The 24,273-nt window shown below is 40.7% G+C and overlaps 1 protein-coding gene across 17 annotated transcripts in view; it reads left to right on the top strand.

Annotated features, from left to right (window-relative positions):
- Window positions 1–24,273, top strand: part of celf5a (cugbp, Elav-like family member 5a) — a 256,225-nt gene that overhangs the window by 6,147 nt on the left and 225,805 nt on the right. For all 17 annotated transcript variants that reach the window (XM_074635727.1, XM_074635725.1, XM_074635713.1 and 14 more), the window contains exon 2: window positions 18,694–18,776. In XM_074635727.1, coding sequence (XP_074491828.1) covers window positions 18,694–18,776 — 83 coding nt within the window. The remainder of the gene's footprint in view (window positions 1–18,693; window positions 18,777–24,273) is intronic.

The following is a 24,273-nucleotide window of genomic DNA, read 5'->3' as shown; positions in this document are numbered from 1 at the left end:
AGCGCATTAAATCACAGAATAATCTAATGAAATATTTATTCAAGTTTGTGTTTTTTTTTTTCCTCCCTCTGAGCTAGGCTGATGGATAGCGTTCCTCTGTGGGTTGCCCTCCCAATAAAAAAAGAGAAAATGAAGGAAACAGGAATAGCTGGAATATAGCATATGCATCAAAACCAAAAATGATTTGGTATTACTGTAATATGAGACTGCAGTTTTCCTATATGAAATGATGGCTGAAAGGCAGTAGCCTTGATGGAACTGGTTTGTTGAAGCCTCTCTCTCCTCTTTGACATGATGGAAGTGAAAGTGCATCTACACGTCTCCATATTGTGTGTGCCTTATGGAAAGCGTCAAAGATCACGGCACTGCTGTAGGACAGCATCCCCCCTGGGGGAACAGATGGGATAAATTCACTTACAGACTATAAACAGAGCTGTAGAAGTGACATGGACGGTACACAACACTCTGTGATGATATTACTGATTTAACAGACACCAGAATATAGGTTTTTGACTGTTGTATGGTTGCTAATGTCATTAAACACTTTCATAGAGGATTTAGGAAGGAATTTATTCCATATGTGAAACACAGGAAAAACAAGTCCCTCTCTCCTTACAGTTGTGTGCAGTGATTCGATTTAACAAATCTAGAATAAAATCTTCTGTCAGGGCTAGTGAGCGAAGGCCACCGAGGGTAAGCTAATGCAGTAACAACACTCGCTTCGCAATCTTTAAACGTCTGTAAATATTGTAATAAGCAACAGGGCTTTCCTCATAAAAGATGCAGCAGCTCAACTGCTACTGACAGGCGCTTATGGGCCTTGACTTCAGGATGAGGAGCGCTGCCTCCATCTCTCTCTCTCTCTCTCTCTCTCTCTCTCTGTTCTCCTCTTTTCTGTTGGTTTTCCAAGGAGATTGCCAATCTCAGATGCCGACAAGGCCGCGCTCCGCTGGAGGTTAGTGTCCGCGCACCGGACTCACCTGGCTTTTTATTCTGTCTCCGCTTCTTTCCCCTTAATCCCTGCCCGAGAGAGCCTTTCAAATGGATTGATTTCCTGCGCCGATGCAACATTCATTATGGCTAGCAGTACATTTTGCTTTCAGTATGTTGGAAGTGCCGTTATTCCATGACCTTTCTGGAATATGTTTGCTCTTAATAGGTGCCTGGAGCAGGGACAGATATGGGAAGATATACTGTGAAGTCTAAGGGAAAATATGGAGCACTTTCATCACTAAGACACTGGTTTATGAAACTATACACTACATCTGTATTTCATTAAATGGACTAAATTAAGCTCTGCTGTGGTTTGTTTTAGATTGTGGACAGTGTCATGTTTGGAGGCGTGATTGTAATGACATGGGTGTTGAGGGTTAGAGATCACTTGAAAGTAAATCCATTTGCTATTCTGTCTTGGCATTTGCTTGCATTTCTCGGAGCTTGTTCATCAAATGTTTTTATGATATGAATGTTGCTGTGCTATAATAATCACCCAGCCCGTTCTCATTCTCAGGGCGTCAAATACCAACGCTTTGTGACGCCCCTACGTGTGTGATACCAACGCACAAGGCACCCTTTAGCGTCCGTATGAGACACACCGGTCTTTCAAGTAACTACAATGTAAACTCATCCGCGTCAATATTAAACACTCAGAGAAAGTGGTCGGGGAGTGTGGTGACGTAGTTTAAAGAGCGGGTGGAAGGGGTGGTGGATGGGTCCAGCAAACACAGGGCTTTCATCCAGGAGACCGCTGTTTGTGTCCCGTGTGAAACCAACAAAGTGTTGTTTGTCTTTGTTTCTTCACAACATTAAGTTTCACTTTCACTTTACAAAATTAGTAATTGTAAGCCAAACCATGATATTTTTTCCTAAACCTAACTAAGTGGTTTTGTTTGAATTCACAACGTTACCCACGTGCGTACTGCGACCGTGTCTACCCCGACATGTTCCCATCACATACTGACACTTTGTCAGACCTCTCGGCGTCACTTTTCAGTCACAGTAAACACATGCTTAATGTTGTGAATTAAACAAAAACTCTTGCTTAGGTTTAGGCAACAAAACCACTTAATTAGGTTTTGGAAAAAGAACATGGTTGGGCTTAAAACGACTATGTTTTTACAGTGAAAATGTGACTTGACGTTGTGAACGCGGGACATGAACGAACAGCTGATTGTAAAGTAAAAATGAAACTTAACACATGGGACACGAACAGCAGTCTCCTGGATGAAAGCCCTGTGTTTGTTGGACCCATCCACCTCCCCTCCTGCCCGCCCTGTGTGTCTCTTTTGCTTTTTAAACTACATCGCCACAGCACTTTCCCTGTGCATTTACTGTTGCCGCGGAGGAGTTCACATTGTAGTTAATGGAAAGCCTGGTGCGTTGCATAATGGCGCTACAGGGTGCATCCTTTATCGAACACCAACGGCCGTGACAAAGCGTTGGTATTTGACGCCCTGGGAATAAGAACGAGCTGGTTACCCAGTGCGTTAGAAAATGACACCAAGGTGTCAGTATGTGACCAGTTGGGATGAGAACGTGTTGAATAACGTCGTAAATGTGTTTCAAAAGTATTTATAAAAGAACTAATGATGCTTTCTATTATACTTTTATTCTAACAAATATGATTGAAAATTTTGATACAACAAGAAAAGAGGTCAATTTGAATTAATTAAAATTGTTAGGAAACTTCATTCTGCCTTTTATGTCTGCCTTTTCAAATTTTCAAAGTGAGGATTTTGGGTTGAATTATTTTTGGTGCGTTGTAGGTCACAGTCCTCTTCTAAAGGTAGTCGGCAGAGGCGTACCGCCTCCTTGTTCATGCAAAGGTCACAGCTATTTCCTTAGTCTAAATAGAGGGATAGAAGCCTATCTATTTTGTATGGGTAGCTTAGCAGAGAGTGCCATTGCCTACAGAGCAGAGTGTGCTCTTATGAGGGGGGGTTATAAAGGAACAGAGGGGGGGGAAAAGGAGGGAGGAGGGAGTTGGCGGTTTCTGTTAGAATAGCATGAGCTCTTTAATGTTGTGTTTGAGCCTGGCTGGGCACAGATTCATTTTAGATGGAAAATGAAATAACAAGGGGGAGGGGAGAGAGGAGATTTTAATGCAATGTTTTGTGATAATCCCTCTCCATTTTGGAATGGTTCAGGAGAACTCATGCGATAAAGCCTTGTACAAGCCTGGAAAATAATAAGTTATTTGTCTTGCCTTATAGTACCGTGCCCTTGGAGGGCTCGCTAACCCCCATGTTTTGGCCAAAAAACAATCACAGATTAGTCAAGCTGTCACATCTCTCTGATTGCCAAATAGTTGAGCCCTTGATGCCGGTGTGAATGAACAATGCATAAATGTCGTACATGTATCTGCCTGGGAGTGCACGCGAACACAAAGCCGCGCGGATATGACTTAGCTCTGTCACCCGACCGAATTGGACAGGGAAGGGATGGCACATGTATGCAGCAGGGGCCCACGAGGCAAATGACAGACAGACACATGGGCGCAGAACAATGGATGAACGGACAGATGGATAAGTGGAGGGGGAAAAGATGAAGTGTTTGTCAGAGATGCAGAAACAAATAGCTGCTTTTATCCCAAGGCGGTGGGAGAGTAGAGTGATGGCTCAGCTTGGGACGTGGAGGATCCCTCTGTCAGGTTGAGAGCCGCGTGGACACCGGAGGGCGGGGTGGTGGAGGAGGAGGAGGAGGAGGAGCACAGGCCAAGTTTGGCAGATGTATAAAATAATCACTTGAAAGCTGTTGACATGAGAAAATCCCTCTAGTAACAATAGTAATACTAATTCCAATATTACTGCTGCTGCTACTTCAAATGCTCAGACCTCTACCTCTGGTCTTAGAGGTTAGAGATTTACTATTTTATGGCTATTATTATCCGTAGCTGTAGAGATTCAATCATCTAAATCTGAATCCACTTTTAAAAAATCTTTCAAAAATCTTTTTTTTAGGATTCTTATAAGGTCCCAATGTTATGTCTGTATATGTATATGCATTTGTATGTGCTTATGTGTGTTTTAGCATGTGTAAAGAGCATGTGTGTATGTGTATTTATGTATGTATACACCTGTTTGTGTATGTATGTGTATATTTATACACGTTTATGTAAATATATACTTGTTTTTTTCACCTTGTTCTACCATTTTACTACTTTATTATTATTAATATGTTCTGTGATGTTCTGTTTTAACAGTTACTTTATTTTTTACTTTATTTATCTGCTTTTATTATCTTGTTTTGAAAAGTGCTATATAAAAAGTTTTATTACATTATTAATATTATTATTATTGTTATATAAATATTAAAAATTGCTTATATTAGCTGTAATAACAGACTAAAAGATGCTAAAATTTGCATCCCTAACTGGTAATTATGACATGGTAAACAGCACTATCAGCATCGAGATCTATTTTCCTACAGATATTACAGTTCTTAACAGTCGCTTTGGTACATTTCTCAGATCAGAATTGAAATTTTCAAAACTACTTGTTGTCATCTAGTCTGTTGTGCACATCATAAAAGCAGTTTCTCATTCTTTTTTTTTTTTGCAAATGCTTTGGCACATCCATGCAAATGATTATGTACAATTGTCTGCTATTTCCTACATTATCAATCCAAATGTATTATATTGGTTCTCTGTTGAATAGTAAATAATAATAATAATACATTTTATTTGGTGGCGCCTTTCAGGACACCCAAGGACACCTTACAATACAAAAAATAAATACTCAAACAGATAAAAACAGCCAAACATGATGAAAACACCAGCAGAGCAAACATAACAAGAGACAAGACTAACAATGTTGAGGGCAGGACACAGAATGATGGATATAACAGTGAATAGGCCAGTTTGAACAGGTGAGTTTTGAACTGGGATTTGAGTACCCTGCAAAACATCAAGGCATCAGTTCATTACAAGTCATCACATGCAAAATGGTTGAACCAGTTGTCATAATCTGCCAAGCGTGTTTTCTATAAGATTCTATTAGACGTTTTTGTGTAAATGTGTCCTGAATTGATGAATTATTGTCAGGTGAATCTTGACTTTCACTAACGACGGGGGAATGTGTGAAGCGTTAGATCGACCGATGATCAGCCGGTTCGCTCAGAGGTGCGTCTCATGATCCTTCAATTGGCAAACATATATAGACAGGCGTTGTGCTATGTGGTGCTGTAAAACAGTCTTGTCTTTCTCTTTTCTGTATCGCACTGACATGGTTTGTCAAGAAATTACAGTACAAACAGTAAACGTGAATCCTGTCCAATCTATCTCCCACATACAGTATCTGTTGAAATTCATATAAGGCATACAAAAAAGGGCAGCCTTGTCATTTTCATTCAAATCATTGTCATCAAAACCTCAGCCATGGTATACTATACAAATACTGTTGTATTGACAACATGGCTAAGCATTTTAACTTTAGTCTTGCTTGAAAAACCATGACACAAGGACTAATCATTCTGATGACATGATCATTGAGATCAACTAAGGATTTTGAGCAAGTCAGAGGCTTTTGTGCGGTGCTGTTTGTACAAATTGCTTCGAGAAATGCACTTATACTGTTTTGAAAATGTTAAGGGTGATTTGAGAAAAAAAGCGATTGAGAAAAAATCTGTAAGCAATCCCCAATTTGTGATGAAGACACATTTGAGATTGGAAAATGTCTGTGAATGCTCAGGTCCGTGAGGGATGTGTGAAGATACATGCTGCTCAGCACGGTTATAAATAGAAATTCTGTGGTATTTCCGAAAATAGGTTAAGCTGCCATCGCTGCACTGCTGGCATGACATCACTGATTGCCTGCCAGCCTCCCCCAAAAGACTGCTCTCCCATACTGTGCTCAAAAGGAGGGAGAGAATGAGGGAGAGACAGGGGGAGCATCTGTGGGCAACTGCAAGGCCATGTCCCCATCATTTCCAGCGTCTTCCCCCCCTCCTTTCTCTCTCTCCTCACACATCCCTTCCATCACGCAGCCATCTCTCCCCCCACTCCTTCCATCTATCTTTCCCGCTGAAGCAGCGACGCTGTAGCTAACAGTCTCTGTGCTTTATCGCCAGAGACACAAACTGGTCAGGGGCTTTGTACTGGAGATGTATCGCATCCACATTTTTTTTTTTTTTGTGCGATACAAGCAACTTGTGTGCCAAATAGTGCAGATGAAAGATGGAATTTGTGTTTCCGTTTTGATGATCAAATGTTACAATGCGGTTGAATGAGCAGTGTATGGAGACTTTATGTGAGTTCCAACGTGGCACCCGTTCTGTGGTTCACTATTCAACGGTAGATCTGGCTTAATTAAAAAAGACTACTCCAATTAATTAATGGCTGATGGGCTCTCATATCTGTTTCGTCTCTTTGGGCTCACTTCACAGCTTTTTCTTTGCCATTCTATAGATAGATAGATAGATAGATAGGAAGATAGACAGATAGATAGAAAGTTTGGTCATTAGCAGAACAGTATATTTCTGGAATCCTCTGGGCCGGATGTGGTTACTATATACGTCAATGCAATTAACACCCTGGTGCTTGCTTGTTAGTCAGACAATTAGTGTCAATTATTACTTTTCTCCAGCTCAGTGGTGACAAGAGATAAGGAAAGAAAGAAAGAAAGAAAGAAAGAAAGAAAGAAAGAAAGAAAGAAAGACTAATTTCTTTAATGCATTAACGCAATTTGCAATATCGATCTTTCGGAGGTTGTAGTGGGCTCAGTTTTAAAGATAGAGTGAAGATACGGGCGCAGGATGCTAAATAACTAGCATGGCCATTTTCAAAGGGGTCCCTTGACCTCTGACCTCAAGATATGTGAATGTAAATGGGTTCTATGGGTACCCACAAGTCTCCCCTTTACAGACATGCCCACTTTATGATAATCACATGCAGTTTGGGGCAAGTCATCAAGTTAGCACACTGACACACTGACAGCTGTTGTTGTCTGTTGGGCTGCAGTTTGCCATGTTATGATTTGAGCATATTTTTTAATGCTAAATGCAGTACCTGTGAGGGTTACTGGACAATATTTGCCATTGTTTTGTATTGTTAATAGATTTCCAATAATAAATATATACATACATTTGCATAAAACAAGCATATTCTCATACTCCCATGTTGATAAGAGTATCAAATACTTGAATAATCTCCCTTTATGATACATTTTGAACAGAAATACATGTTTTGGATTCAGCATGCTGTGCTCCATTCGGTACATGTATTGAATGGAAAGAACAACTATAAGAAGCAGAGAATTAATTACAAGTTTGTTTATAAGGACATGTGCAAGTAATGTTTCATCTCAAGGTGGTCTGCAGCATAACAAAGAAGAATTTGTGTGTGTGTGGTATTAGCTGGGTAGTGTTTTTTTTTCTCCTCCTCACATGTCTTTCTTCCTCATTCCTCTTTCAATCACTCCATCGGAGCAACCTCTGGGCCTTTGAAGCGCTGTCTTTAAAGGTTTCTTTCAATTTGTAAAATCAAAGTGACTGAAAACCTGATCCGTCTCTTAGTCCGCAGTCAGTTTGCAGCTGCCAGTCATCTGTGATTGTGGCTTTGCGATGATCAATTGATCCATCTCAAAGGTTTAAATGCCTTTCACCTTTCAAAAGAGGACAAGCATCGTTAGGAATACCGCATCAAATATGTCAATCGGGGTACATTAAATGAAGACTTTGCATCAGTGGAAGCACTGTGTTTGTACTATATGGAGCAGCAAGCATTGGATGTGAGCCAAGTCAAAGTGATTTTATTATTTCCTTTTGCCTGGTCTTGTTTGTTTTTCCAAGAGGTTTTTATAGTACATGAAAAGGAGGAAATGCAGTTTTCTGACTTTGACTGGGGGGGGGCTCAGAGAAACTTATATTGATTTCTGTGTAAATCCCGTGGCCGTGGCAGACTTGGCTGGGGGAGGGAGGCAGGGACGACGGGCCGGAGAGACGAGACTTGGCAGGTAAACTCTTGTTGCCCTCCCAGAAGTACCGCGGCAGGAGGCAGTAAGTGTGAACCTACACATTATTTACAGCTCTGTGAAACTCCATCCATTAACGGTGTCAATTAGCTCGCTCATCAGGGATGCAGGCCACTAGATGTATTTATAGATCTGGCCCTGGCTTTAATAGCAGAAGAGGGATGAAGTACTCAGATAGTCTACAAAAGCCAAGGCTTACTTTAAAGACTACAGTACGGCAGAGGATGCCAAATGCCGTATCCTAAGTGTTGTAGAGAACCACATATTGAAAGAGTTCTGGCCAACTTGGGAATGGGCGGCCAGTTGCAATTTATCACGTCACCTCTCGAAACTGCACCGCCAAACAGCATTATCTCAGGAACTAACTGTATTACTGTTTTCAGCCGTCCTAATGCCGTATACGCCTACGCCCTGTGTCAGCTTTTAAGAGAAATACTCTACAGTTGGATTATATATGAAGAACCACTCGTGCCCTGAGAGAACTATTTAACCTCCGAGAGCCACACAATAGATTGTGAGTGCGAAGGAGTCAAAGTCTATCTCTCTTCATTGCTGTGATGGCTTCTTTGCCCCAGTAATGATCCTGGAACATACACAGAGCCTCTCGCACCGAATTCATTGCATTTGTCACACTCATTAGGCAATGAACGCCACGCCTTAACACTGTGTATATGATCTGTAAATGCACATTTTCACACACACGCACACAGGCAGTCCTTCGGGATGTGCTGCCTATGGATCTGTTTGACTGCTGCTCGGAGGCGAGTGGAGTCTATGTGAGCGAGTAGCAACAAATCAATGGCTGAGGTCTCCTACTCAGGGGTCAGAGAGGATACGAGGGAGGGTCCGGGGGACTATTTCTTGCCCTCATGATGGACATCGATGCTCCTCAGCGCTCTGTGACGTTCATCCTCCTCCCCCAGCCATTGCTCAAGGTGAAGGGATGATGGGAGGGGTAGTGAAAGGAGAAATGGAGGAGGATTTGGAGCTGGATGTAGCAGAGATGAAAGGATGGAGTGATTGATGAAGGAGTGATGGAAGAGTGTAGTCAGCTTCAGGATCATGAGATGGTGACTGAGCACAGGCGCTGGCTCCCTTTAAGGTGGCTGTCTGACTTAATTAAGGTTTACAGGTTACGCTAGGCTACTGCTTATATTACAGTGCTCATTACAAGCCCATTAGGCCTGGGCAGAGAAAATATTGTTGTCAGAACAATGAGTGAGAGCATTTTGGAAAGTCCCTGCCAACTCCATGCTCCAGCTCTTCTTTATTATACCTCTCTGTCTGTCCTCCCGCAATCTGTCCTCCTTCTCCCTGAACATTGGCATGATTGTTTGAGTGTGTGGACAGATCGAGGGTCTTTTTTTCAAAGGTGAGGGAGTGATTATATGAGTTAAAAGCTTCTCCGAGACCAGACTGATTACCCCCCTCACGGTCAATCTGCGCCACTGAGCCTCCTGCCTCCCTGGCTGGCAATGATTCAGGTCATAATCACATTGTATCAGTGCTGATGATGTGTGTTTCAGCTTCCGACCCCTCTGAAAAGCTATCACTTCCCCCCCGAGCCCCACATGGCAGTAAATGAAGTAAGCAAGTAATCTACCCACAGTGATAGCATTTTCCAAAGAGTGCAAATGATGTGTGAGGGAGTAGGCAAGACCGGTGCCAAGACTGGCTTGGTTTCTGCTACCTTCACACTTTCTGGCCAAGGAAATGCCACATTGAGAGCAAGTTCACACTTTTTCATAACACTGGGGCAGTTTGGCTCCTCTGGGGCAAGGAGATGGAGAAAAGGGAGCAAAGAGGCGGAATGAAAAGAGCGACGTGGTGGTTTAAACTAACCCAAGTCTCCTTGGAATTGCATTCATATTTGACGGTTCTGCAGTACAGGATTTAAGCCCAATGCCAATGTTGAAGTAGGGTATTGATATTGAGCTCCTGCAGTAAACGTCACACCCTGTAGCTAAGGGATATATATATATATATATATATATATATATATACACAGTATATATGGACATATCGACATATCAATGGGTAAAGAAATGTGATTTTCTTAAAATTACCCTAATTGCCCTGATACAATGGTGAATGTATGAGTCATGCCTGTTTTGGTATCCGTATCTCAGTATGTTTTGTCATATTGTCACACATTACAATTGATTTCTACAATAAAGAAATTAAAAAAAAAAAAAAAAAAAAGATATAATAATAGTGGCTGTCTCAAATGAATATCTGCATTGCCCTATATTAACTAGCATATATAAATATAATTAACTGCTTAGTTTTTTTGTGTGAAAAGTCATCAAAGAAAATTCCAACACCCAGAAAAAAAACTGCATAAATACAAGAAGTACCAAACCCAGAGTTAATTTTAATATTGATAACTAACAAAACAAACTAAAGGATTTCATTAAACACTTTCAGATTTCAGAGGTTAACTGTCTTTGAGAGCCAGCACACACAGATTTGTTAAGAGAATAGGCTTGTAGGTCTAGCATGAGTTGGGAAAGGGAAGCGACATAGTAAACAGTTAGGCTATCAATGTAGGCTACAACAAATACATTTGTTTCACACAAGATGACCTGCATTATGATTTATTATTCTTATTAATTCTTTTTAAAATTATTTATTAATTAATTACATTATATAACCATTTCAATGGTCAAAAAACAGCTTTGCGTGAACTCTAAAACACTGCTGATATCGCAAAATACTACAACCCTCGCCATTTTAGCAGTTTTAGCATTGCCAACTTATTGGCAAAAGAGAAACACAGTTGCATAAATTGAAAGTGTATTTATTAGCAGTTACCATATTTTTTACTTTATTTATCTGCTTTTATTGTCTTGTGAAGCACTTTGTTACATCGGTTTTGAGAAGTGCTATATAAATACATTTATTATTATTATTATTATTATTTATTATTATTAAATTGTAAGTATCTATTTTGTTTTGAAGTGTAAAACGTAATTATTAAATTATTAAACAATATGTTATTTAGCTTTCTTGCCAATAAAGCTAATTTGAATTAGAGGATTAGCCAATCAGATGACACCTGCGTCACGCACAGGCTGCATGTGAGGGTCACGCGTACGAGCCCGTTGGACGCAGAATGCCGTTGAGGAGAGACGAGCTGTAGGTAAACGGTAAAATAAATATAACTTAAATATCGATAAAACAGTTAGTTTACATTGCAAAGATGTAAAGTAAGACTCGCTTTTGTTGCGAGTTCATAGCTGTGTGCTGAGGAGGAGCTACTCAACAGAATACGTCGTGTGAAAGCTCCGCGAAGTTGGTGAGTTATGTTAATTAGCAGGTGTTGTGTTGAAGTCTGTTCAACGGTCGATAATGTTTCTCTCTGTAGTTAGGCTAAGGCAGGGGTCAGTAACCTTTACTATCAAAAGAGACATTTAGGCAAAATAATATTAAAAAAATCTGTCTGGAGCCGCAAAACATTTGAGCATTGGGATGAAGGTAACACAGTTTATAGTCTCAGTGTATAGTATATAAGTCTAATGCAGTGAGGGCCAAAGAGACAATGTACTATGGAGTATTAGGGCCACATTGAGGGAAAAAACATCTGAGATTTACAGAATAAAGTCATAATGTTACGAGAAAAAAGTCATAACTTTACGAGAAAAAGTCACAATATTACGAGAAAAAAAGTCGTAACTTTACGAGAAAAAAGGCGTAATATTACGAGAATAAAGTCATAATACTGCGAGAAAACAGTTGTAATATTATGAGAATAAAGTCAGAAGTTTACGGGAATAAAGTCGTAATATTATGAGAAAAAAGTCAAAAGTTTACGAGAAATAAAGTTGTAATATTATGAGAATAAAGTCAGAAGTTAACGAGAAAAAAAGTCGTAATATTATGAGAATAAAGTCAGAAGTTTACGGGAATAAAGTCATAATATTATGAGAAAAAAGTCAAAAGTTTACGAGAAATAAAATTGTAATATTATGAGAATAAAGTCAGAAGTTAACGAGAAAAAAAGTCGTAATATTATGAGAATAAAGTCAGAAATTTACGAGAAATAAAGTCGTAATATGAGAAAAAAAGTTGTAATATTTCGAGGATAAAGTCATAACTTTACAAAAAAAAGTCGTAATATTACGAGAATAAAGTCATAACCTTACGAGAAAAAAAGAATATAACATGTAAAATTACTACTTTATAATATTAACTTCATTCTCATAATACTATGACTTTTTTCTCTTAAACTTATGACTTTATTCTCGAAATCTCAGATTTATTTTTTTACCTCAATGTGGCCCTAATCCTCCGTCGTACCGTCGTACATTAGACCTACAACAATGATAAATAAAAATAAAAATGTAAACAAAAAACAGTTATTCATTTCCATGTTTATAAATCCACAGGGAGCCACTGGAGAGGAGCTATGTGGCTCCGGGGATAAGGGCTGGTCCAGGTTTAGGTAGGGGGAGACACATATCGACGGGAGACGGTACTCGACAGAACACCTGTAGCTAATGCTAACGGTTACTTAAGCTAATACAGTAACATTTGGCTAGGTAGCAGTGCAGTTAACGTTAGCTAGCTAACTCCAAGGGAGTTGGTCCAATGCTCAATTTGGTCATGTTATGCAACTGCTGTGTGTGTGTGCAATTGCTCAGGTAAGTTAAAGTGGCAGTAGGCAGAATATTTTTGGCATCATTGGGCAAAAATTCCATAATAACCTTTCAGCATATTGTAATCCAAGTGTTCTGAGAGATAACTAGACTTCTGCACCTCCTCGTGGCTCTGTTTTCAGGCTTTAGAAAATCTAGCCCGTGACGGGGACTTTGACCAATCACAGGTCATTTTATTGAGAGAGCGTTCCTATTGGCTGTGCTCCGGTCATGTGACCGGAACTTGGCGTTTCCTTCACCAGATTTACCAATGGCGGCGGCGTCACAAGCGTTCTCATTTTACAGCTAAACTGTGCACTACAAGGTGATTCTGAAAACATTTGAGGTGAGAAATAGGCATTAACGTAACATAATATTGATTCATATTTGATCAGCGCTGCCTAGTTTGAAAGTTTGGTCGGAGTTCGCGAGTGATTGACAGCCGGCTCTCATAGACGGCAGCTGGACAGCAGACCTTAGATCAGTTCTTTCCTGCTTTTTTTTCCTCCGGTAAGTGAAATCTTGCAGATGCCGTTAGGAGCACCCGAGGAAACAGAGGAACATGATTTTTGTCAGGTTACCTGTTTCATGTACTACTGTCACGATATAGCGACCGTTTTATAAAAATAACCTTGAAAATAACTTCAATCTCGCCTACTTCAGCTATAACGTTAGCTGGTAAACATGGATATTTTTTTAGATATCTTTGCACTAGTTTGATGAATATTATTTACAAAAAAAAGGATAACTTTAATAATATTTTATTTCTTACATTCTGTAGTTTGTTAGCAACATCTATGTATGTATTATGTATGTTAGTAGACAATTGTAGTGTTTACTGTGAAAGTTAATTATATTAAAGGTTTCTGTATTGATTGATCTATGAGAATTGATTTTATGCTTATATTCCTAATAGTCCTGTAGGGTAATTTATGAATGATAGTAAGTTCTAGGTTTGATTTATGCAAGACATTTTTGTTAGTTTGATTGATGTTGATCGTGAGCCTACCCAGTCAAGGAGGATTTCTTGTGTTTTCCCATACCATAGTGATAAGATAGTGCAACCCAACAGTTATACAGTATATTGGATTATTGTGGGACTAGAATGGCTGTATGTTGGAGGGCAAAATATCAGTTGTTTTACAACTAGTTTTCATAAAACGCATTGCTTATGTGCCAAATTTGGAATACTGTACCTGCACCGACTGTGGTCAGAGCCCTTGAGTCCAGATAACAGGAACAACATGGTAAAAGGTGTCACTTACCTTGGTGATGTGTGTCCAAAAAGCACTACCCCCCTTCGTTATTACCGGTACAAATAGAAGTCTAGTGCCTCTCAGGGAAAAGTGTGGATGTTAGTGTTGGCTATATTTGACTGTAACTGTGATAATGATTTTTCTGTAAGAGCTGAGTTTCACTTTCATAGCCGTGACCATGTCTTAACAGTATTTGCAGGGCATAGACTTTGTACGATTTTTGCAGAGTTGTCCAATATTGACATTCTGTTTGGCGAATAGGTTTTTTAAACAGAGGAGATTGAGGCATGTATTTCATCAGCGTTTGGCTCTTTTTGTGTTTGTGAAAAAGAGGGTGAGCACAGTGAAACTTAGTGGGTGCAGTGAGTTCATATCTGTGTGTCTGTGTGTTCATATTTATTGTGTATGCTTGAACATTTGTGTGTGAAGGTCCAGTGTTTATATGTATCTGGACATGTGACAGCTGGGTAGACAAAAGCTGTGTCCCAATTCTATATTACCATGCAATTTCAAGCAGGTTTTGATTATGTAGTGGAATAGGGCTGTCGCGTTGAAGGACTTTTCCCTGCGGCGATATGTGGTATTATTGCCTTTTTTTTCCTTCTTTTTTTGCAAATTACTTAATTTATCCTGGTTTTAGTGCCATATAAATAAGATTTAATGTTAAGCTTTTAATAGGTATATTGTTGCTTTTTAAATGACAAAGATGATGAAGTTTTAAAACTAACTATTCTTATTTTTTGTTAAACGCAGAACACAGAAGGGCAATGAGACGCAGTGTTTTTTTCAGCTGAGACGCTTTGGTTGCGTCTGGTTGCTATGATACGGAATATCCGCAGAAGTATAAATGTCGACACAAGGTAGAGTACTTCTTCTGGATGAAGGAAAGGCTGAAACACGTAGGGAGAGAGGACAGACCCGCCGGTCTGTGTATTAATTCCTCCTCCATTGTTGTTGTTGTTCAACACTTGTAGCCTACATGTAGGATGTGACGGTTGGTCTTTGTGGTATTTGTCCCGCCCCTCCTCCATTGGGATTGGACGGCTGGTTAAAAAAGTGACAATTGAAAGTTGAACATTTTTCCACTCTCGGCGACCAGAAAAAAACACCAATTGTGCAGCGCTTAGCGCAGAATAGACGCTCGACGCCTCGTCACCCTGTTGGTGTTTGCTGCATGGTATAAATACACAGCGCTCCCATTGCAAAGAATTCATAAAAGAAGAAATGTGAACATAGCGCTTGTGGCGGTTGCTTGCCATCCCCTGCAGTTGGCTTGTCAGTAGCGCGGCATTGCAATATTGCGGTTATTGCGACAGCCCTAGTAGTGGATGACGAAATGTCAGTTTGCATTCAAAATCAGCTTGATTTTCGAATGTGATGTTCATGAACATTATTGTCCCACAATGCATTGCATAAAGGAACTTGAGGAGCTGCTCACAGCTGCAGTAAAACAAATTCTGGGAAATACCAACTCTAGAAACACCTCAGAAAATTAAGTATTAAATCTTTCTAAAACATTTACTTCATGAAATTTGAATTGGCAGTGGTGAAGTCATGTGTCATTTTCTGTTAATACAAAACAGTATATGAATTGTTGTAAACTAACTACAAAAATTATCGTTTTTATTGAGTTCATACTGTATACTCTTTGTATGTAATATGAAATTGGGACACAGTCGGTGCATTAATTGAATAAGTGTGCCTGAAACAAGTGCTTAGACACGGTAAGAGGATCAGGTGTGTGTGTCTGTGTGTTGTGAGTATACATGGATTTTATCAATAGGGCCTGTAAACTTGACAAAACAATTAGCAGAATATCCTACTGTTCTGCACACACACACACACACACACACAGTTTTGGTAATGGAGAGCCTGGGCTATGTTGAATGGCTGCTGTCGCCACAGCTATACAGTATCCTCCACTACTCATGCTCTCGTTCTCTCTCTGTCTCGCCCACTCGCTCTCTCTCTCTTCCATGTAAGACTCTTTAATTGCATGCCAATTCAACACAGTGGAGATGGAGAGACTTAGCCCTATTTCCCAGTACACACACAGCGCACACTTAAAAATATATCATTAAGAAATAGGAGACGAGAGGAGGGGAGTTGGCATTGACGAAGAGAAACAAGTCGGGAACGGAGGAGAGAGAGAGAGAGGAGGAAACGGGAGCAAAGAGGAGAGGAGGAATTTCTTCTCTTTGGAGCTGAAATCAATGTGTGAGATAAGGCTGTTTTAGGTTTCTATCAGATGATGCAGAGGATCATCGCTTCACAATGGGAAGGCTTACCCCATTGCTGTGTCAGCAGGCTCCGATTACACTGGCTTTTTGTTGTGTTTCAAACAATTTCATCATGCTCCCCCCCTCACACTTTTGCACTTGGTATGCAATGCAGCACTGGCAATTTGTACGTGTTTGGATTCCAATTATGGAGTTGTTAAAGCTTTTTTGCCTGTGGCCTGCAAATTCTTATTAAGCCATACATTAAAGAGCAGAGAATCACATTTAAATGGAGTTCATGTTTCCCTTTTGTTTGCCAGTGTTGTGGTTATTAATTTATTCTCAATGCCCTATGCATTACACATTAACAAATAAATCGTGTTTGTGATTGTAATGCAAAATACTTGTTTCTTATTCAGAGATAGGGCCAGTATTTGTCAAGTAAACCAACAACAACAAGCCCAGAGAGAGCAAAAAAGGAGAGAAAAACAACCACCAAAATGGAGCCATTCCCTCCTATTACCCCCAACCATTTGAGAAACAAACAAACAAACCCAAAACAACAATGACATTTCAGCAGTCGTGGTATTTCTGTACGAGCTGACGCAGAAGAGAGAAAGGGAATTAGACAGCAGTGTGAGTGATTGAATGATTTGTGTGGTGGCCATCGGAAATCATTAGGTTAGGGTTGCTGGGACAAGGGAGGCTATGGGGAGGGCTGCACCGTGACACCAGTGCTACAGTCAGCCACCTCAAAGGTCATGCCCCTTTACAGACTCCATCACTATCTGTCTTTCTCATACTGAAAAGCATAGCAGGGTGCAGACTGAGTGTCCCAAACAAAAGGAGGAGCTTCATAAAATAGAACAGAATGGGATTTAGATAAGACTGGTCAAATGCTTTCTGTATAGACATGGGCAGGTTTGCAGGCACATACACACACACGTTTCGACACCTTAGGCTTACTTAGGTTACAGGTCAATCAATGGATCAATGACTGGCATGGCATTTTAACCCTCCTTTTTGATGCAGTCCTGCCGAGGTTACAGTGGAGACAGCCAAAGTGCAAAGGGTCACTGACATGGCAAAAAAAGATACACATGCATAAGCACACAACAGATTGGAGATGGATAAAAGTAATCTCATATGCAACAAGAAAAACGGATTGGAATATTGTCCGTGTAAAGACACTTAATACATCACCACCCACTGAATACATTTGGCTGCTGAAATGAGATCCAAAATGCAGTGGCTGCTAATAAACCATCTTCAGAGTGGCAGAAATATGATGCATGGTAACCCATATGAACCTCATTAATAGAACACAAGCAAATCTATTTATTCAGACAGTCAGGGGGAAAATGATTGCCTCAATACTCCATCTGGTTTCTCCCCATCTCTCGTCCTCTCTTTTCTTTTCTCCTCTTCTCTTCTTTATGTATTCAGTGATTTTGACAGATGTTGTGTGTGTGTGTGTGCACGCATGGAAGCATTCACCCTGGAGTGTTTTAACACCACGTCCTGTTCTCCCTTCTTCTCTGTCAGTATCTCCCTCCCTCCTCCATCCCTACACTGATCTCATCCCTTCTTCTCTCCTTTCCTAACCCCCCCAATACTCTCCTGCAGTTTCTTTTGTCTCCGCTGCTGTCACAACTATTCAGGGTGGGGACGCTGGCCAGGCTACTAGGAGCTTTTGACAGGACATGGCACTAGGGATGGGGAGGCTGGACAGGCCTGGCAATTCATCCAAAGAATTCTCAGCTCATCTCCTACTTTTTTATTGCGGTTTTTGTTTTTTCTCATCTCCCCATGCCACCTAGAAAAAGTGTCCACATGTAGCCTGGTTTATTGCACAGTTTTCATTAACTTGCGCTGTTTATTCCAAGAAATTTTTGCAAGGAGTTTTGTGTTTTCACTAACTCACGAGACCCTCTACACAAGTATGGTTTCTTAATTGTGTTAATTAATCAGTATCTGCACATAAGACATCATATTGAAAAGCCCTAACATCTTAATTTCCAGTTGCTTTCTAATTACATCACTTTCCTAATATTCTTAGTTGATATTTCTTTTAACCCTCTGATTCCTGCGATCACCGCCGGCTTTACCATCTTTCAGAGGCTGTAGCAGGTTCAGTTTTAGAGCTAGAGTGAATGTACAACTAGAAAACCTAAGGAATCCATTGGTACCACCCGTGTCATGCTAGCTTGTCGGGAAGGAGGCTAAATAACGCTCCAAAGTTGGGCTAAATTTTGGCAAGGAAAAACTGGCATGGCCATTTTCAAAGGGGTCTCTTGACCTCTGACCTCAAGATATGTGACTGAAAATGGATTCTGTGGGTACCCACGAGGCATGGCCACGTTATGATAATCACATGCAGTTTTGGGCAAAAACCATGCAGTTTTCAGTTTTCAGTTATTTTCGCCTATTCTAAAAATGGTGTATTTGAACCTGCTATGTCCCCCTAAAGACCCCCTGTACCCCTCTAAAAAATAGTCTATTTTAGGTCTCAGAGGGTTAAACTACAGCGTCGTTTTATAATGTTTTTAAATGTTTTGCACATTTGTTTAATTCTGATTCTAATTACATTTATATGTGGTATGCTCTGTTGCAGGTTGTGCATTCCTCACCTACTGCGCCCGAGAGTCGGCCATCAAAGCCCAGAACGCCCTCCATGAACAGAAAACACTGCCAGGGGTAAGTGTCTGTCTCTCTATCTGTCTCTCTCCCCTCCTCTTCTCACTCTCTCTCTTCTCTCTCTATGGTGGTCAGCCATGCCATCTGCACCCGGCTGCACACCAGCCGGCATTCTCCCTGTATAGTCCCAGAGATGAAAAACACTTTGGAAAGCTATTCAATCAATAGCTCAGCCTTTTGAAGGCCCGGTTTCAACTTTTCCATGTGTCTTTCTCCAGGGGATATTGCCAGCATTGATCAGACCCACTCAGATTCACACTTTTGAAGCAACAGCATAGAATGACAGTTTTTGGGGGGCAGAGCGCTGTGTTTCTGCAAAAGTGCAGAAAACAGTCAGAGCTTAGATTAGTGATATTGAAATAATTCATTTGATAAAGAGAAAATCACTGTATTACGTGTTCAGTTGTGCTTATGGCATCGGCATAAATTAGATGCACCGCACAGCACTTATTTAAAATGAAAATACATCACTCTTAAAGCTGGTTCACCCGTTATTTCCTTCTTCGAAAACAGTGATACAGTTTAGTTTTCATTAAAAATAAAATGTGACTGGTGGTGTGTTAACTGCATGCCAAATTAATCAGAGCACACAAGGCCAAACTGCCTCTTAAGTTACCATATGACTGGTTGCTGACAAGCAATGTAGCATTTAAAAGGCTATTTTTTAAGTGGAGTTTGGTGCAGTGCTCACGCCACATAAAACTAGGGCTCCACAATTTTGAAAAACATCTAATTGTGATTATTTTGACTGATATTGCAATTGCGATATGGTTTGCGATATAAGAGGGAATGATTTTTTTCATTGATTTTTGCGGGGATCTATATCAAACAAAGATGTTTCTTAAGTTGGTAGAATATGATGTGTAGGACAGGAAATCTCTGTAGCACCACATTATTTAATTTAAAAAGGTATTTTGACACACATTTTTTTCACTTTTAACAAATATTGCGCCCCCTGCGATTTGAAAATTGCAGCAGGCCATATTGCGATTTCGATAAAATTTCGATTAGTTGTGCAGCCTTACATAAGACAGCGGGGCTAAGATCAACACATCAACATCACTCCCAGCAAACTTCACGGAGACCAATGAAGGCAAAAAAGTTTCACCGATCTGCTTTTACTGAATATTCTCTGGTCTAGCTCAGCTAAAAACACGAAAACGTCTGCAAGTTAGTGTGTCGTTCACTACCGAGCCTGTTTCTAACAGGTAACAACAACGTTATCTTCACTTAACCAGTCTCTACTTTGCTCTGTGTATGTGTGGAGAAGCTAAGCCCAACCCCCCCAACACGAGAGCAGATGATCTACATGATTGTGTGAAATTTTAGCAGAGGAACTCATAATTGAATGCAGTACGAATATAGGGGAAACACTGAATTTCTTTCATCGTTTTGGTGCTTATACATTTGTGTGTGAGTATGTACACCCGTGCATAGCTGTATCTGTGAGATCCTCACAAGTGTGGGAAGAATGTCAGGAATAGACAGAAGGATGGAGGGGTGGGTAAAAGTGGCTCCCCACAGAGGCAGCATGGCTTAACATGGTCAGATCAAGCCTGCAACACGGAGAAACATCAGTAAAGATCCTCTCCCCTTACCCCCCCTCTGATAGAAGACAAAGAGCCTGAGAAACCCAGCCAAAAGGCACATGTTTCAGTTAAACATGCAAATGCAACTACCACAAACTTTGAACATTTTTCTGGTGGCTTTCTTTAAAAACAAGTTGTTTCGTTTATCCTGCAAATTAGCCCAGCGCGAGACTGGAGGGCGTTATTCTCCCCCTTTTTCCTCTGCATTTGAATAATAAGACGGAAGACGGAGAAAGGGGAAAAAAAGTTATTTCACATAATGCCAGAGGATGTGTTCGTGAGAGGCTATAACTGTGTTCAGCAATGTGTTAAAAAAGGAGGAATCTCTAATTCTTTTACTGTTTTTGTCCATAGTTTCTCTCTCATGCCTCATAGTCATTAATAACGGCCCCCCCTTCCCTGCCAGCTTGGCTGGGCGTCCGTAAGGGTTGACCTACCACTGGGATTAAACGGTTGATGTGGCTGAATGTATAAATGAGGGGCATGAGGGCACAGACATAGATGCTAACAAGTCTGATGCTCCTGCCTGCACCCCCTCCTTTTCTTAGTGTGTTCTGAGAGAAGAGCAGATCTCCAAACCATCTGGGCTCTGAAAGGTTTAACAATCATCCGAATGGAGTGCTGTAAACAGCATTACTATAAACAGCATCACTTAATGTTAATGATGCTCTATACGATATCCAGAGCATTAATATAGCAGCAAACAACTATTTGCTACATAAAGATATAGAGGAGTATTGTCTACCTGTGCAGATAATGTTGTTCTCCTTCTGTGTGTGTTGTAATCAGAACTTCTCCGTGTTTTGTTGACATCGCCGGGCTGGCTGTGCATGCCATTTAGTGCATATTCGCGCATGTGAGCGTGCCCCACTAGCTAGCTCACGGCCACTGCTCTGCACTGTGCTCATACGGCAGTTACAGCTGATAACGCCGTCCCGACCGATGTTGCCGTTGAAGAAGCATAGCACCCATCCTCCGGTTCCAGACAAAAGTGAAGCATCAGCAGGAAGAATTGGAAAACTGTAGGCTGATGTGTGCAGCAAGCATTTTGTCCAAATGTCAGTTTTAGGCTCACTATATTTCTCTGTAAGTTAAGCTAAAACATTTTGACAGTATGCAACTTGTGTTACAGAGGAATGTGGATAACTCAGAAAGCTATTCAGTATTATGTTGGCAAGTGCCATAGCTAACTACATTAGCTTGCTAACAGCTAACTTCATTATCTTAATCTTCATCCATCATCATTTAAGTTATCAAATGCACCCCTGGTACACATAGGGTGCTAAAATAATCCATTGCTGAAATCTGATGTTTTTAATTAGCGACAGGCATTTTGTTAGTGTTTCAGCCCCTGCTTGCATATTGTGGTGCCGATTGCTTTCCCCTTCGGTGGGAGTGGTTTTCAGAGTATGACACGTTGCGCTTTGTCCCTATTGTTTTCACTGTTAGCACCATACCGGAGGCAATGGATGTGCTCCCAATTTCCCCCTATCTCATCCAATTTAGCATCTTTAACATAAAAATGTACATTTAAGGATTGTACAGCCATGATACATAGTTATGTACAGCCTTGCATGTTGCATTTTCTCCACACAAGTTTTCCTTTTGCGCTTGCACATGCACACACACGTTCAGTAACTATGCCTGTATCGCTCGTGAGACATAAAACCCTTTTCTTGTACCTTTCAGTCCTGCTCTAGCCCTCCTGCTGACTTCCCCTCTACCCCACCCAGTCCTGTCCACCCCACATCCTCCCGTCTCCCCTCTCTCCCTTTGCTCCTCTGCCGCTGCTCTTCCTGAGACAGAGCGTGTCATAGAAATGTAACAGGCAGACGTTGATGGGTGTCAGGCCTCACAGACGAGGCCGCTCTGCTGTTCCTTTCCCTTCAACTTCACTCACACACACAAACACAAGGGGTCCAAGGAAACCGAGTGTGTGCTACAATACTGCATCCACACAAAGCACAAGCAGCTACAACACTAGCAACACACAATTACAGTAGGATGCCAGTGTCCCCAAACATCGTATAGACCCTGTTCACCTACTGATGAACCAACCAAAGATAACATAACAAAAGAAAATATCATGCAGCACATTTTACAATAAATGCCATGATGCAATGGGTTGTGTTTGTTTCTGTATGTGTGTTAAAATATGTGTGTTTGTGCATTTGACTGCCTCCCATTGCCTCTCCTGTCCCTCTCTCTTGAGCCTCTCTGCTCCTAAATCTTTTGTGATATGACCCCTGTTGCTTCACTGCTTGATGGTAAGTAGTTATGCCAGTTGTTTGTTTGCAAAATCCTGCTTGATATGCAGTTTGCCAGGGGCTATGCTGTAATTAATGTAAACTAGGAATTCTCCAGAGATGAGTTATGAGTTATTAACGTCTGCGTTTTGTCATTAACCCCTGCATTGCTGCTCTCTCGCAGAGGGCTTGGACCGGTGTCGTTACCTGGATATCGGTTATTTTAAATGTTCTGATTTAATGTCAAACCACCAGAATCCTGCTGGACTGCTTTACTTGTTGCTAATGAGTAGAGCCATGTATGAAAATTTTACCACCTAACAAGCTATTCTGAATCTCATGCAGGGCCCTTTGCTCGAACATCGAGCACAAACAAGCCCAACCGCATACACCGCATAACAGCATGCACATGGACACCAGCATGAACACACTTAAGTTTCATGAGATGGAGTGTTAGAATTTTTGGTTAATTTTTCAGCTGCTGGAAGGCCTGGGTTCACACCATGTGTCTGCTGTAATGTCTTTGGACAAAGCATTGAATCCTTGACTTCTGCAAGAGCAGATATTACTTTAAAGTTATTATTAAAATAACCTTTAAGATTTCAGTCATGGTTAGGGATGCTAATTTAGAATTTGTTTTCTAACCAATTGCCGACCCTCGTTAACCGATTATTAACCGTTAACCGACAAGATGGACACATGCAGCCACTTTTCCAGTAGGTCTCCACCGAATTATTTAGTTTAGCTTTAAAGTTGTAAGTTGCGTGTCTGCCTGGTGTACTCTGTCAGCCCGCCGTAACGTTAGCCAGTGTCCAATAGGGCAGCAAACACGTCTTCAATGTCTACTCTTATTACAGCGAACCCAAATAAACTGTGAGCTGAGAGGATTCATGTATTCATCTAATTTCCTACAGTCACTCATGTTGTCTGATGTGGTACTATAGCAGTGAACTCATGATCGAATGTTGTTCCTTTTGTCCTCTGCGTCCTTCTGGTACGTGCATTCTTGATTCTTTGAGTGTGTATATGCACTTTAAATCCTCTGCAGGAAAGGTGTACTCCTCAAAAACAACGAAAACTACTATATAGATAAGATAAAATACATTTTTATTGTCCGTTCACACGAAAATTTGTCTTGCAAATTGTCTTGCAATTGTTTGGAGCATCACATGCTCCAAACAATCAAAAGAAAACATAAAAATATGAACATGAAACGGCACAAAAACCTTGTGCAAGGTCACCCTTCAGCAGCCATCAGGACATGACACAACATGACAAATACAAGGCATTTACAGAATGATAACACAATGGATTCAAATCTTAAGGATTATCACTTTAAGTATTGTATTTTAAGTATCAAATGATTGTTAAACAGTGCCCTATGTTTGCATATACTCAGATGCTAGCAAGGAGGCACAAGTTGCCACACACACAAACACACACAACCCAGTGTCCTCTTATTATCAGAAAGAAGCGCTTGTGTTCTTGGATGTTATTATCCATGTCCCCCTGTTACACATTAGCTGCTGAAAGGAACAGTATGGCCTAATGGAAGTGTACTGGACTGGAATATAGATTCCTGCGGTGAAGTGTGATGGGAACCTTGGGGACACGAGTGCCTGACATAAGTTTGGCCACCGAATAGGAGAGGCTCTGACAGTT

Source organism: Sebastes fasciatus, chromosome 5, assembly GCF_043250625.1.
Source record: "Sebastes fasciatus isolate fSebFas1 chromosome 5, fSebFas1.pri, whole genome shotgun sequence".
In the NCBI taxonomy this organism is placed as follows: Eukaryota; Metazoa; Chordata; class Actinopteri; order Perciformes; family Sebastidae; genus Sebastes; species Sebastes fasciatus.
Note: the sequence above shows the minus strand (reverse complement) of the source record. Positions and strands in the feature narration are given on the sequence as shown.